The 15,199-nt window shown below is 40.0% G+C and overlaps 1 protein-coding gene across 1 annotated transcript; it reads right to left on the bottom strand.

The window, feature by feature from the left end:
- Positions 1–10,448: 10,448 nt before the first annotated feature.
- On the bottom strand, positions 10,449–12,163 carry LOC140801000 (uncharacterized). The gene is made up of 5 exons (XM_073155978.1): positions 11,752–12,163; positions 11,319–11,530; positions 11,144–11,239; positions 10,950–11,075; positions 10,449–10,818 (listed from the first exon to the last, which is right to left on the bottom strand). Exons 1-5 carry the CDS (start codon positions 12,029–12,031, stop codon positions 10,552–10,554), a joined length of 981 nt encoding a protein of 326 aa, XP_073012079.1. The 5' UTR covers positions 12,032–12,163; the 3' UTR covers positions 10,449–10,551.
- Between the last annotated feature and the right edge of the window lie 3,036 nt (positions 12,164–15,199).

Raw genomic sequence — 15,199 nt, 5'->3', positions numbered from 1 at the left:
GGTTTTAATCTATTAGCCAAGAGTTTGGCTTAGATCTGGTGATTCACATTGTAGAGTGAAATGGGTTTGTAGTCCATACCTCTAGCCAGATTATCACATTTCATAATGAAAGACAAATAAGTATTAGACTAGTGAATATGTAGATGAGAGGGAACATGGAAATCAATAAGCGAAGCTAACAGTTATTTGAAACAATATCCTAGTAGTTTTCATAAAATTCTACCTGAAAACCATTTGACCTGGGAGACTTCTCAATTGACATAGACCACAAAACCTTTCTCACTTTTTCAATAGTGAAGTGCTTGAGCTACTTATCATTGCAAAAGGAATAAGTACTCGAGAGCTATGGCCAATCATCCGAACCCCACAGGGGCTTGATCTCTGTAATGCCCCCGCTTGGTACGGGCACTTACATGCCCACGCGCCCACATGGCACGCGTGGTGCACGCGACATAACGGGCAGGACCCGTCTCGCAGAGATACACTCCTGTGCACATACAATCATGACATCATCAAATACTATATGCTAACATATCTACGCTCACATAATTCAACACCAAATAAATCATACTATTAACCAAATAAACTTGTTAAAATATGAATATTCAAGTCCACAATAATATACACTAGACCATTACATAATCTAGAAGGACCCACATAGGTCACAACAAACTATCAAGATATAACTAAAACAACTAATAAAAGAGTACACTATGATTTGACCTATATTATACAAATCATCATCTAATACAAATGAGTACAAATATTAAATACTGGTATAACTCAATTTCTATATAAACTATCATCTATATCATCTCGCATCTATAGCTCATCTCATCATCTCTCTAAAATATTTTCTCAAGATATCTCAAGTCGCTATCATGTACCATATATCTGAGAGGGTTAAAAAAGAAATAAAGAGAGTCATGAGCAAAAGGCTTAGTGAATAGACCTTATCCCAAACCAGTGATGCCAAATAAATAGTAAATCATATACTGGATAATATGAATAAGAAAGAGCATCATGTCATGAATGGATATATGAATGTTCCTCAATAATACATAAATAAAAAATAGATAACATGTCATGTCATAACTAATAAAATATATAATCCTCAAGAATCTATAAATAAATCTCCATATCATTCCATTATCATAACTCTCTCTCAAATATAACATATATAATGCATGCCAATCATGATCATGCTATGATATCAAATATAACCACCTATGATGCATGTTGACCATTCGATAATTAGGTATAACAAATAATAATGAAATCATATGCATTTCTCAACATCATGATCATCACTGACATCTCGGTATAATATCATCATACTAGACCACTATGCATAGTCAACACCATGTACCTGATCTCAACATTCTACTCATAGGCTCAAAGCATACCCTGCCATACGCTAAGGGTATCTCAGTCATAATCATACCCTATCATACGCTAAGGGTATCTCAGTTATAATCATAGCCTACCATACGCTAAGAGTATATCAAAATCCATCTAGATCGGGTACCCCACTAGTTAATAGAAATCGCATGAGGGTAACTTGCCACACACATGCCCTAGGAAATGGTAAGTGTCCGATTGTTTATGCGCACAGACTCAACTGACCTCGAACATAGGCCACGAGATATCGCATATCAGCGACCATAATCACCACTCCAGGCACCCCTAACCCTGGCGCCTACTCGGGTGCCCTCATGCTTTTTCTATTAACTTTTCTATCAATGAGATTTATGTATTTCCTTCTATATAATAGATCACGTGCATATATGCAGTACTATAACAAGTCATGCATATCAAGAATTTAGGTGGTAAGGAATGCAAGAGGAAAATAATGCGATGCAGTCTCTAATCATATATCTAACACTTGATACTACTATTAGTTTATCACATGCACACTCATGATATAAATCATCTCGATATAAAACCATAACAGTATAGTCATCTCCAATCATCTCTATATATCACCAATGTACTCATATCCCAAATCAGCATAATCAAATGCTTGATAAAATATACTCGACTGAAATCATTTCTAGATAAAGTCATATAATCATGTTGAAGGCCAAAACATACATGTACATAATATATAATAAATCCTAATTTGAGAAAGACATTTATGGGATAAGACTACTCACAGTCTGATCAGAAGACACGAACTACGCATCTCTCATGTCTGTTAGTCAAGTATCAACTCATCGTTAAGGTCCACGGGGTCTCACATAAGGGTTCTGGATCTGAAAATATTTAAGTAGCATAAAGTTAGTCGTTCTTCTAATTAGAATTGATTCAAGTAAAATATAAAGGTTTATTAGGTTTAGAATCACTTCTTTTTATTTTTGATTACATAATTAGATCTATATTATAGACACGATTCAAACGCTATAATTATATTATTATCATTAAATGCTAGTTATAACATAAGGAGAACATGTCTATTTCTTTTTATATAAGAATATTTATAAATATATAATTACAAAATAAAAATAAAATAAAGGCTAAATAATTGTAAGTATAGATAAGGTCTAATTATAATTAATTTTATAATTCATACTCTATCTTGTTTAATTAGGGACTATGTAGTCTTTACTCACTAAGATAATAAATAAATAACTAAATAAGCCTAGTATTTTATTTGTTGCAGAATAATAATATATAATAAATTAATAGAATTACTTAAAATATATATCATAAGAATATTAGAATATAAATCTAATAATTATAATTTACAAATCTATCTATTAATCTAATATACATATAAGTAAATAAATAGATAAATATAAGTATTACCTATATTTATAGGTAATAGTTTATCATCTTATTAATCATTAATTAATTATAATTAATAATAATCATATTGATGAATATATATTATTATTAAAATAAATAATGTCTAAATCTATTTGTATTAATTAAGACAGAAATACCTAAATGTGCGCCTGGGTGGAATGAGCGGCCACTGAGGAGGCTCATGGTCCCGGGAATGAAGGAGGTAGGTGACAACAGAGCAAAATCCATATCTAAGAAAGACGCAAGGCCATCTGTAATTTTTCTTGGTGCTGCCAAGCATAATCAAATGCAGAATGAGAACCTACCAAAGAGGTACAATGACAATAACTGGATCTGCAGCATTATGTTTGGAGGGTTGGTAAAGACGTGCAGCGCTGAACACATTGCATCAAACTCACCATGAGACGCGCTTGAGCGCATTTTTACTTCGTCCTCATGTGAGTTCAGAAGCGCTGGCTGCCAATCACTCAAACGATTTTGAATGGAAGATAAATAAAAAATTATTTTTTCGGGAATGGAAGTTATACTAAAAGTTAAATAGCAAGTAATTTTGGCAGATCAGTGTCATAGTTTAAGATTTAAAGTCCAACTGGATTAAATCTACCAGGCTTTTAAACTTGGGTCTTCAGGCTAAATGGGAAGCAATCAGAGATGAATTTTATTTTGGGACTTTAGGAAGGAAGGCTGAATAATAACTGTACTTCTGTCAATTGGATCGGTACTTTTCTAGCCAACACGTTCATCGTAAAGGAGCCATTCGGCGTTAGGTCAGGTGGGCTGGGAACAGTGGAAGAAATGGACACTTAGAAGAAGCTGAGGCAGGTGGCAGAAAACCACAGGATCAGCCTTGGGGATCTGTGGGGAACTATTAAGTAGAATGAATTGGAAAATGACAACAGCTGGTGACTTCGGAAAACTGGTCGGAAATGGCCTCATGATGGTCAGTATGCAAGGAGCGGTCGGTAATGAATGGATCGAACGCCGTTCCCGCCAAAGCGCGTTTTTTACGTAGCCTGCCGTGGCGGGTAGCTGTAAGAGTAATTCACGCTTATGGTTTCACATCAACGGTGCTTGCTTCATGGCCCATCGCCAATGGATCACTGGAAAGGGAGAGCAGGGAAAGCCGTAACCGCCTGGCCAAGTTATGGATATATGTGGTATGGTAACACAGCCTGCGGGAAGGGAATTAACCTTTAGCTATCATGCAAAGACGGGTGATAGTTCATCTGGTCATCACTTCGCAGAATCACGTGGTGCAAGCTTAATGGTGCGACTGAACACAATTGGGGGAATTTGAACCAATCTGAATTAGTAGAGTACTTTTACCCACGCCTGAAATGTAAGCATCACTTAAAAGAAAACATGCTTAAAAGTTGGAGCGCCATGTGCGAAAGGCGTGGTGCCATATTGTTTACTGTACTCCAAATGGTGAAATGAATATAATGTGAATACTTATCTGGAACCGGAACTTCAGTAAATGAATTTTCCATGTTCTGCAGGTGTAGGGCGGCACCCCACCGCTGAGGCTTGATGACCTGGCAGTGGATGGTATCGCACAGGCCAAACTGGCATCAAAGGGAAGTGCAGCAGCCAAGAAAATGACTTCGTAAAAACAAAGTAAGAGAATGTGGCAACAGAGGCTTGAGCTACCCGTGTACTTGACGCCATGCTGAGTACTAACTTCATGCACAATGAAGATAGGCCAGTCAGCAGCTGAATTGACGTCATCTTGAAAGTGGCTTTTGACGAGAAGGGAAAAAAGGAATGGTGCAAGCAGCCGCGCTCATAAAGTCGGGCAACGAACATCATCTCGCAGGTACATTTTATTCTTCAGCGCTATGAGCGCTGTGGAAATCAAAGACACAGCCTCAAACGAACGAGCCTCGGAAGAAGGCTTGGATTTGGTGGCTGAATGAAGAGACCAGCAAATGGCTGAATCTAATCTAATCAAAAATAATTTGCCTGGAATGTATCGAATTATCATCAGAACCTTGGCTTTCAATGGTTTAACTTGGTTTTTAATGAAAGGAAGGGGAAATCAGCATGGATTTCATGGTGACGTAACGTCACCGCAAATTTTTGGTGACCACTGGAAGTAGGGCGGGGCAAAGATGCTACGTCAAATAGTATTTCAGCATTCTTCTTCGAATGTGCACTTTTCATTTTCAAAGTAAACCATAGTATCCATTTTCTGAATCATCACATAAATGTACTGGATCTGGATATGAGTAGAGCATGTACACCAAATGCAAATACAAAAGGGAGAGAGCTTTGAATTTTTCACTCTTCAATATGTAAGGCGCATTTACTGAGGCTAAATGCAAGAATGTAGCGTTGCACCTGGAAAAAGCTTGAAGGCGTGTAAGTAAGACCCGTGGTAACAATGGCTACAATTTTGGGAAATTCGAACCATTTTCAACGCTGAGTAGCATCAAAGCGAATTTCGAACATGCCAATCAGCGGAGACGCGTAGTGTGCCAGCCAAAGCCAAGAGAAATGGTGGAAGGAAGTGTCAAACCAGCAAGTGCTTTACTTTCTGGTGAAGCCATGCCTACCCTGCATTTTCAAATTTCGGAGAGGTGTGAATGGTTCTGCACCCATCACTTACTGCCACCTTGAACTGGACACTTGATGTCACATTAACAATGGCACGATGGCTTCTAACGATTTGTGATCAGCTCCTTTATTGAACTAATGCAGTTACATATCTCTTTCATTTTTGACAGAATTCTGTGATTTATAATATCAAACGCAGCTACTGACTGGGTGTTACCCTCGTAGGCTGCCACAGGGGTACTGTAACTGCTGTGGAACATCTGGGCCGCGCCGTAGGTGAGGCCTGGGAAGGCAATTTGAAATCAGGGAAGTGTCGGAGGAGAGGGACTGGCTATGGTCATGCCAGAGCGCCTGGCCACCACTACACGCCCTCACACTACCCATAAGGGCTTATTGGCCTGGTGGAACCGCAAGGCGGAAGTGCTAGCTGATGCGATTTGGCGTTGCAGCTGTGGTAACTCCCCTATTTCTCATGGAATTTTTCGACGCCGCAAAAGCCGTGTGCTTCTCTGGAAGGACAGAGTCACGCAGCTGAGTGTCCAGGAAACCGGCAGCTCTGGTCAATGAAGTTGGGAGAGCAAGACACTTCCCCTTTTGAGCGCAAAGCCTGTCTGAGTCTGGAGCTTCCTGATCTTCAGATCCAGCATGAAATTTTAAAAAAGAGAATCTCTCAAAAGAAATGCTGTGTTTGCTCATAGATTTTTATATGCTGTAATTCCAAAGCGCTCAAACAAAACGTTTTAGTGGTCGGCGGTGGATTCAGAGAGTCGTCCCATTGGCGGACGCACAGAGTTCCGCTTGATCCGCGGAGATACGGAGGCAGATCCCCGGCGGTGGTGAGTGCGGGCAGAACCTGGCCGCCAGGCCGGGTGCGCAGTGCGGCGTGGGAAGCGGCTGCGGTGGCTGGGCAAGCGGGCAAGTTGATGTGGAGTGATCGGGTGCTAAAGGGAGAAGCGGCCGCGCCTCTGGCTACTCAGGTGGATTACCACAGTAGACTAGAAGCAAAAATTGAGAACCAGAGAGAATTTTGGCATAGTGGCAAGAGACGTGAAAGCAAGACAAAGGCAAACCAATTCATCTCCATATTAATGATTCTAAGTGGTGCTGCCAAAGCCAGTCCACAATCTTTGGAAGGTTGGCCCAAAGCCTGGTTCTAGGCACGCTGTCTATGCTCTTAGAGTCTAATATAATAAAACTTATATTTTTATAATAAACACTAAAAAAGAAAAAGCAAGAAAGATAACTCTAAAGGGAAAACCATGTGCTTAGGATATATCAATGAAGTCCAATCATATCACAGTATTCAAAGTAAGGGAGAAATGCTCCCCTGGCTCCATCTTCTGGGTTGAGAATATATTGAAAAACTCTGGGCCTGGGAAAATGTGGTGGCGCTAATCATAAATGAAGCTGTCATGCCACTAATTTCAGCAAATACTTAGAACAAACAGATAAACACTGGAAGAAAAGAAGAAAAAGCACCATGTCTCTTGGAAGTTAGAGATTGCAACAAGGCAGGCACCGCCTGGTCCAGGGCAGGGAAACCCAGTTACTGTCTCCCATGGGAGAGATGCCACCCATGCCCCTGGTGGCTTATACATTGTGGTGAACCCCATCAATCTGGAATTGTCTGGCTGGAAAGCTTGTTACACGTCAGAGCTGAGTTAGGAAAAAGTTTTTCATAATGTAAGGCTGTGATATGGGGTTAATATGTCAAGTTGAAAGTTAACTGAACTCTGCCTCCCCTTGCAGACTCTGTGAATGCTTCCTGCTGAGCATGCTGGTTGTCCGCTCATATTTGTGGTCTCTCCAAATGCAAGAAATAGAGATCTAAGTTCCATAGATTAAGTTCACTGTCAAAGTCAGAAAGCCACTCCTGCTTTAGCTTCTTCTGCTTCCTCCATCCTGCAGCAGCTGCTCTTGATTACAGACAGTGTTCTGAAAGCCCACAGCCAAAGAAAATAGCATTGTGAAAAACTCAAATCATAATCTTCAAACATTTTAATATCAGTAATACTGTAGGCTCCTGCTTCTAGTGCCCAAAGTCTTTGAGTGAAAGGCCACCTGTTTCCTCATGCTGGTCCCTGCCTGTGCTCGCGGAGGCAGCAGCAAAGGGAAAGAATAGACAACTGGGAGAAAACTTGGGTTTGCCACAAACCCTCTCCTTTTGGGTAGAGCAAGAGGGATTATCGTGCTGGGATCACCAGAATGAAAAAGCAGTAGACCACAGCCACTACCACAGAGCAAAGAAATGACAAGAGGAGAGTGGTAACTGACACCTCAGTTCAGAAGCGTGGCTGGTGGAAGGAGAAGGTGATGATTTGTTCTCAGACAATGGTGGAACCCAAGGCCCCATGCCCAGGTAATGCTTCTGTGTTGCTCCAGCGTGGAAGTTTTATATGACAGAGCTGCTCCACAGTGTGCTTGGCGCCGCTTGAGCTGGGTGCAACCCTAAGCAGCAACATTGTGGAAGGCAAAGCCATAAATTTTTACACACTCACAGGCCTTTGTCATACATGGCAGTAAGGGTGGTACTAATAATTTTCCTAAATGAATACTCTGAAAGATTGTTTAAAAAGAAATCAGTTGAATGTAGTCCTTGTTTCCAGAATGCTTTCACCATTGAATAAATTTCTACTGATCTGCCAAAACTTGGAGTGGCCAGGTAGCCATTTCCATGGTGCCAGCCTGCCCTGCACTTTTTTTTGGTCAGAAAAACTGGCCTCTATTTTTGGCATGTAAAATACACTAAAGGTTAATTATATGTTTTAGACCTCTTTGGGACCTGTATCTATCAGCACTTCCTTAGCAATGCTTTATACCATTATTATGCCTGTGACCTTTTTACAAATTCAGCTGTAAGCCGCTCAATGCAATTTCGGAATAAGAAAGGGCCAGAAGTTGCCCGCGAAAGACTGGCTTGAAATGCTGACAAATAGGTATCATTGGCATAAACCAAACGCTTGTGTGGGTGGTCGTCGGCATTTTGTCAGCCGCCGCACCTAATGGTCCTGGTGGTGGTAACGGTTCCTCTCCTCGTGATTTCGAATGGCCCGCCCACCAAATCAGTTGAGTGGTTCCTTTCAGTGAGCTAAAAGCGGGAAATTTCTGCACAGAAAGGCGTGAGTTACAAAAAGTTCCAAGACTGTGAAGGAAGCAGGCCTTCGGTAGTCTGGTAAAAGTGTCAGGATTATGCAGGCTGGGAAAATGCACTTTGTGGCCTTGCCAGCCCTGAAATGTGAAGGTAGGTAATATCTGTGTCTATGCCATAGTCAGCGAATTTACTAATCTGGTACTCTCTTTATAATTCTTTTTTCAAGCCGTAGCTGTCAAAGTGTCTGAATGTTAAGCGTTTTGTCGGAGGGCTGGTAGTGTAGCAGGAGGTAAGCTTCTCACACTCACATGAAGCACTAAATCCTGCTTCTAAAGGGATGGCTGGCCAGCTGAGCTCAATGAGTCAGGAAATGAAGAGGAAGTGGGGGTCAGGGCAGAATCACGCAAGCTAGGTACCAGCAGCAGCCAAGTTCTACACAGCTAAAGGCTGCTCGCCCTGGAATGGAATGTGGTACGCTGGTTCGCGGAGAAAGAAGGTGCAAAAGCTGCTGGTGCCAGGCGCGGTGCTATGGCTAGCAGCCACAGCGCTTGGCTAGCCGTGACACGCACAGCAGCCACGCAAAGCATATAAGCTTTCCTTCAGACATTTTCTGTATTAGAGTGGCAAGTCATCAAGCAACAAATGTTTCATGGTGGTTTTGATGTTATAAAATGGTCAAAAGAGTTTCATAGAAATACATTCCAAACAAACAATGTTTCTTACAATTCTTGTAGTTTCATCAATTCTAGTTTTCGGGAAGAAGAGAATTCTAACAACTTCCTATCCTTTGCAGCCAAGTTGGGTGGTACAGAGAGGCGTGCCCACGCTTAGCCTCTCCGCGCCAGCTGGCGGAGAGGCTGGAGAGGCAGGGCCAGTGCATCCTGAGGGATGGTCACGCAGAGACTGGTGGTCTATGTCCACTACAGTGCCTGCAATTGTTGTGTCATGGCTGTGTTTTTCAAGGCAATCATAAAGAGAGCTACAATATAGTAACAATCAAAATCACTACACAATAAATTTGATATAATTTTATTAATGGGCCACAGATCGTGATTGAAAACAAACTTTCTGATATCGTTGTTCTGAGATGGCCCGGACGCGTTCTTAACTGCATGCCCTCTAAAGTTGTTTCAGTAATTCAGCAGTATTGTTATTGTTGTAGACTGTACATTTCCTCGTAGTTTTCAGAAACAAAAGGCAAATAAGATAGAGAGAGACACAAATTCATGGCCAGCTTTTTTATAATTCAATGAACTGTAAGGAATACATAATATAGCAGCCAGTTTCCTATGTTGAACTCCTGAACTCAAAGTAAACTGGGTCATAAGTTATGTTCATTGTTTAACTTCAGCTCTTGCCAAAGAAGGAGCAAAGTTATGGCTATATTTTACTCCTTTACACATTAGCTTTCCGTTAGGTAAGTCCAAAGGTGAAGCACAGGCAAAAGAGTTAACTGCGTTTCCTTGGATATATAAGTGGAAGTAATAAACAGACTGCCATTGGGAAAGATCTACTAATATAGGGTATTTTCGTAAATAATATAAAACAAAATATGTTTAAATAGGGTTGTTTTATTGAAAAAATAGTGTTGCACAAAAAATTATTGAAAATTTGTTCAAATAAGATTTGAATCCATTCAAACGAGATAAAGCTATTCGAACGAGATTTTTCCCAGAGTAAATTATATTAAATGTTCAAAAGCCATTTGGCTCTATTTAATCCAAAAGGTGCCATTTCGAGGATATATCCTACTACGAAGAAAAATTACCTATTTCATCTTAAAAAACTTTTTAAATAAAGATAGAGAGAGCATCTAAAGTATAAGAAAATAATCATTCTCTTGATTTTCCTTTCTTCATACAAAAGCATTAATTTTCAATTTTTTTCTTAATCTTTGGGTTGGTAATTGGTCCCCAAGTTCCTTAGAAGTATAGTTCTTAAAAACTTGATTATGAGGGCATTATATCTGTACCTTGATAGGGTAAGCACTATCTTAAAGAAAGTTTCTAGCATCTTACTTAAAAACCCCAGAAATATTTTAATTCCACTCTACTTCACAAATTTCCCCAGCAACTAAGCATTAAAGCAATGACAATTTAAATCACTGTGACAATATTGACAACCCCATGAGGAGAAACCTTTGTCTTGTCATGCGGCCTCGGTGGTGCAATGCTCAGCGTCAGTTCGTCATTTTTAATTATAGGAGCTGCAGCAGGTTGAGAGAAATATTGTGGTTGAGTTTGAGGCAACGAACTGTAGTACAATTTCCGAAAGTCTGGAGTTGCTGTGCCAGTAATATTAAGGGAGGAGCACAATGATGGGGTTGGGACGGCATGCTGCAAGGTTGTCCGGGAGATGCTCACCTGTTGAAATGTCAAATGTCACAATTGGCCAATAATTCTACATAAACTTTATGACTATTTGTCATTCATGAACAACTCAAGGTCAATACTATCTGCCATTTAAAAAAAAAAAGCAAAGATTGCTTGATTACCATGCTTCTAGTGCTGTTGATGCTCGGTACTTCTCTCTGATCTCGTATTGAAGGAATGGCTGGAAAGGATTCTGCAACTCCATATACTACTTGGTTCATATTAGTAGATGAGGCTCCTGCCTGCAACTGCATGTCAACGAGTTTTGGTTATAAACCTGAAATTCACAAAGCACAGGCAGGTATGCTGCACTTACCGAACTACTGTCACCGGGTAATTGATTAGTCATGTCTGCACCGTCATGGACTTTCTTCATTGATAATGGTGAAATGGAATTTCCAGAGGAGCATGCCTACATATAAATAGAGATGACTTGCTCTTAGTATGATGTTTTATTATCAAGAAAACGTTAGGTGGATGAAGGGATTTACTTGGTCATGGTTCACCACATCAAAAAGTCTTGATCTGCGCTTCTTTTTGTTGGGATTACTTTGTCTAAGGAAATGCTTCTGAGCATGACTGGCAACTTGAATTGGAGTTCTTGTAATCACAAAGTTCTTTGAGATTCCTCTCCAGTCTCCCTTCCCAAGTTTTTCAAGTCCAGTAAGGAATGACATATGTTCTTCTTCAGTCCAAGGAATCGCTGTGAAATGCAAAATGCGACCCATTAAAAATTTAGGCATTTCACAAATTAGTAATGTATATAACTCGCCGTTCGGAGATCATTGAAGGAATAGGGCAAGTCACATATTAACTATATATAATTCGCAATTCACAAGTATCATAATCAATTCCCTAAATTAAATCATAAAGAATAAGATCCCCATTGGCAATAAAAGTAGAGAATACGCAAAATTAATTCACCTCTCTTCCTCTCGTGCACTCTCCTCTTCTTCGAAGATCTGAGGAGTTCACCATCTGATAGAAACCCCACATCAAAGTCACCATCCCCGTCGCCGGCCGCCGGGGTAGGGTTGTAGGACGCCAAATCTCCCATGCTCTTGCTCTTCCTCATCACCTCCGCCGCCGCTGCCGCCTCTGTCGTCAGTGCAGCCATTTCGTCCCTGACTTGGCCGGCGATCTCCACGCCGAAGAGCTTGATGAGCACCTTCTCCTTGACCGCACCTTGAAGCATCCTCGCCATCTCTCTTTCCTCTATTATCTTCTAGTCTTCTCTTTATCTTCTCTTTCGATTCGACTTGCGATGAGAACGAGATAGACGGAGAGGGGGAGGGGGGGTTATATAAATAGGGGAAATTTCTTTTCTTTATCGCCTGTTTATGGAAATGTCGACACATCACCGACTTAATTTCAGAATTACCCTTCTCATTAAGGTATAAGTTAGTCTGGGACTCAAGTCGGAATCGGTCACTACGGTGAGGATCACCTACCCTAGGGCCTAGAAGACCCAGACGAGAACATAAAGACCTGGGTAAATTATGAGTTCGCTCCCCTTAGTTTAGATTAATGTAAAATTATTAAAAAAATTATCCAAAATTATAGAGAAAATATAAAAAAATTATTAAAGAAGATTATCTCACCATAATAAATATTGAAATACCGGAGTTGTTCTTCTCCTTCCATTTAATTTACTCACCTATTCCTACTTCAAATTTAAAATAAAATGTAATTTCAACCTTTTCTACCTTCACCAATTTAAGATTATAAGCATTAAATCTTAGTTAATACCTAACTATCATACTATGCTTCTCTTTAACTATATAATGATAGGAAACAATTTAATTATCCTAAAATTTTAAGTATAAAGTTCATACTTATCATACAATTATTAATATTATAGGGGCATTATGATAATTTATAATTTATCTATTAGTTTGAATAAAAAGTTAACAGTTTTATATTATTCTAAACCACAATATATAAGCTGATAAAAATAAAAGTATAGAAGAGGGTAATTTATAATTTTACCTAAAAAAAAAATCTGATAAGATTATATTCGGTGCAAAATGCCGTTGAGGCCGAGATTATCTGATTTCCTTATCCACTCTCCAAACAGGAGTCGGATAAAAAATCATCATCAAAGGAAACTAGTGATCTAATGATCAGAACATTCAGATATTTACTATATCAGAATAAAGAAAGCTAAGAAATTAATAAGGTAAGTTTAGATCTCAAGCTAAATTTGGTGATTTTAATTAGAAATTGATTCGAGATTATTTTCCAACTCGGTTTGACCTGTCAATTTTAGCTCGGGAAAGACGAAGCGTACTTTGAATAATTCAAACTACTTTTCTCGTTTCGTTCCAGTTCCAGGTCGCTTGGTCGTAGTTTGGTTTCATAACACTATCCCATTATAACAAACAACATGGAGAAATTTGTAAATCACACTCTCTATTTTATAATTATAATTCCTAAACTATCACTATGTTTTAAATAATTCTCCTAAATTTATCTCATCCCTTTGACATTTTAGATGAAAAGGGTGAAAAGACCAATTTTTATATCCCGAGAAGATAACTGTATTTTTGTAAGTTAAAATTTATTTCTTTTTGTCCCTCTAAAATATAAGAGTAAACATATAATATAATTGCTCATATAATTTACACAAGACAATTTATGAATATAAATGATAATGGAAACCTAACCAAGAGTATTTGAAACATTTCTAATAGTTCAAAGGGTTTATGTCACTATATGTCATATAAAAAGTTTAACAGAGGTATGTGAAAAAAATTGATAGTTAAAAAATGTTATGAATTAGATTTAGAACGATCTGTTTGTAGGATGATCCTGAGATTTTGAGAGGTAATAATCTCAGAAGTCTCGGATCTAATGGTTTTAGAATGAAGTTAATCAGAGATCCGGATAAAAAGTTATGATTAAAATAGTGGAGGAAGGTCAGATAGAATAGAATGGTAAATAACCGACGTTGCGGCGGTCATCAGAGGGCAGACGGCCGTAAGGTAGGGCTGTTGCTGATGGAAGAAGGTGGCTAGGGTTTGGAAGGATGAGATGCTTCTACTGCTATAATATATTCCTAGAAAAATAAGGCGATCTAACAGCTATGATGAAAAATAAAGACGATAAAAAATATTTAGTTAAAGTTAGATTCATTCCATGATTATTATCAACACATGTCTAATCATATTTATAGCGATTTATTTAAAATTTAAATAATAAGATAAAGCTAACTAAATAACTTGACTCGACTCGACTTAACTCGCCTTAACCTATAGGGTCGAATTGTCACAATCCACCACACTTCCGACACCTTGTCCTCAAGGTGACTAGTCTTTACATCCTTGTACTTATACAACTTGTTGTGCCAATTAGTGGATTCAGGTTCGTCTTCCTCGAGTCCGCCTTGGAATATGACATGGGCTGACTAGCACTTGCATTTATGACCGGGGATAAATCGGTTATTAGAGTAAAAACACAAGCCTTTCTTCGGCGCTCTTCTAAGTCGTTGGGTACAAAGCGGTGCGATATCATCTGTCGGTTAGGTTGAGCCGTCGATGCAGGTAGATGCCGTCTTTAGTGGGTCGTGGGATTGGACTGTCTTTCTTCCTCCTCCTTATGGATTTGGTTCAGTTGATCGAACTTAGACTCTCATAAGAGCTAAGGCGAAGGCCTCATCAGAAGTAGCGGGCCTCAAAGCCTTGACTTCAGCTTGAATGTCAGGCTTGAGCCCATTAATGAAGGTACTCTTCAGGGCCGAGTTAGACTAGTTAGTGACTCGATTGCATATACACTAGAACTCCTCCTAGTAGTGTAACAACCCAAACCTAATAATAATAATAATAATAATAATTTTGGGCACGACGTGGCCGGCCACACTATGGCCGGCCTCGTGCCCATGCAAGCTACTCATGCAGCTTGTGTGGTGGGGGCGCCACGCGCCCACTACCGTTGCTGCAACCAACGGGCTGTGGATAGCTGGCTGCGGCGGGCCCCGGCGCCGCTGCAACCCCTCCTCCACCGTCTTGCCTCTCTCTCTTTAAATCTCTCTCTCTACCTCTATCTCTCTCTCGGTCACTCTCTCACTCTACTCTCTCTCGCACTCTTCCCTCTCCTCATTGCCGATGTCGGCCCACCGCCACCTTCCCAAAGCCATCGCTACCGGTGAGATCCCTAATTCCCCCTCTCTTTCCTTTTCTTCCTCTCTCTCTCTCTCCCTCTTTCTCTCTCTCTCTCTTTCTCTTGCCTGAGCTCGGGCTCGTCGGATGCGAGAGGCCAACCGCTAGCTGGCCAGCAGCGGTTGGTGCCCTCCTCGCCGGCTCAGGTTCGCAACCTTTTTCCTCACCTTCTCTCTTTCTTCTCTTCCTCTTCTCCTCTTCTTCCTTTTCTTCTT

Source organism: Typha latifolia, chromosome 14 (assembly GCF_019914945.1).
Source record: "Typha latifolia isolate L0001 chromosome 14, TyphaL0001v2, whole genome shotgun sequence".
NCBI lineage: Eukaryota > Viridiplantae > Streptophyta > Magnoliopsida > Poales > Typhaceae > Typha > Typha latifolia.
Note: the sequence above shows the minus strand (reverse complement) of the source record. Positions and strands in the feature narration are given on the sequence as shown.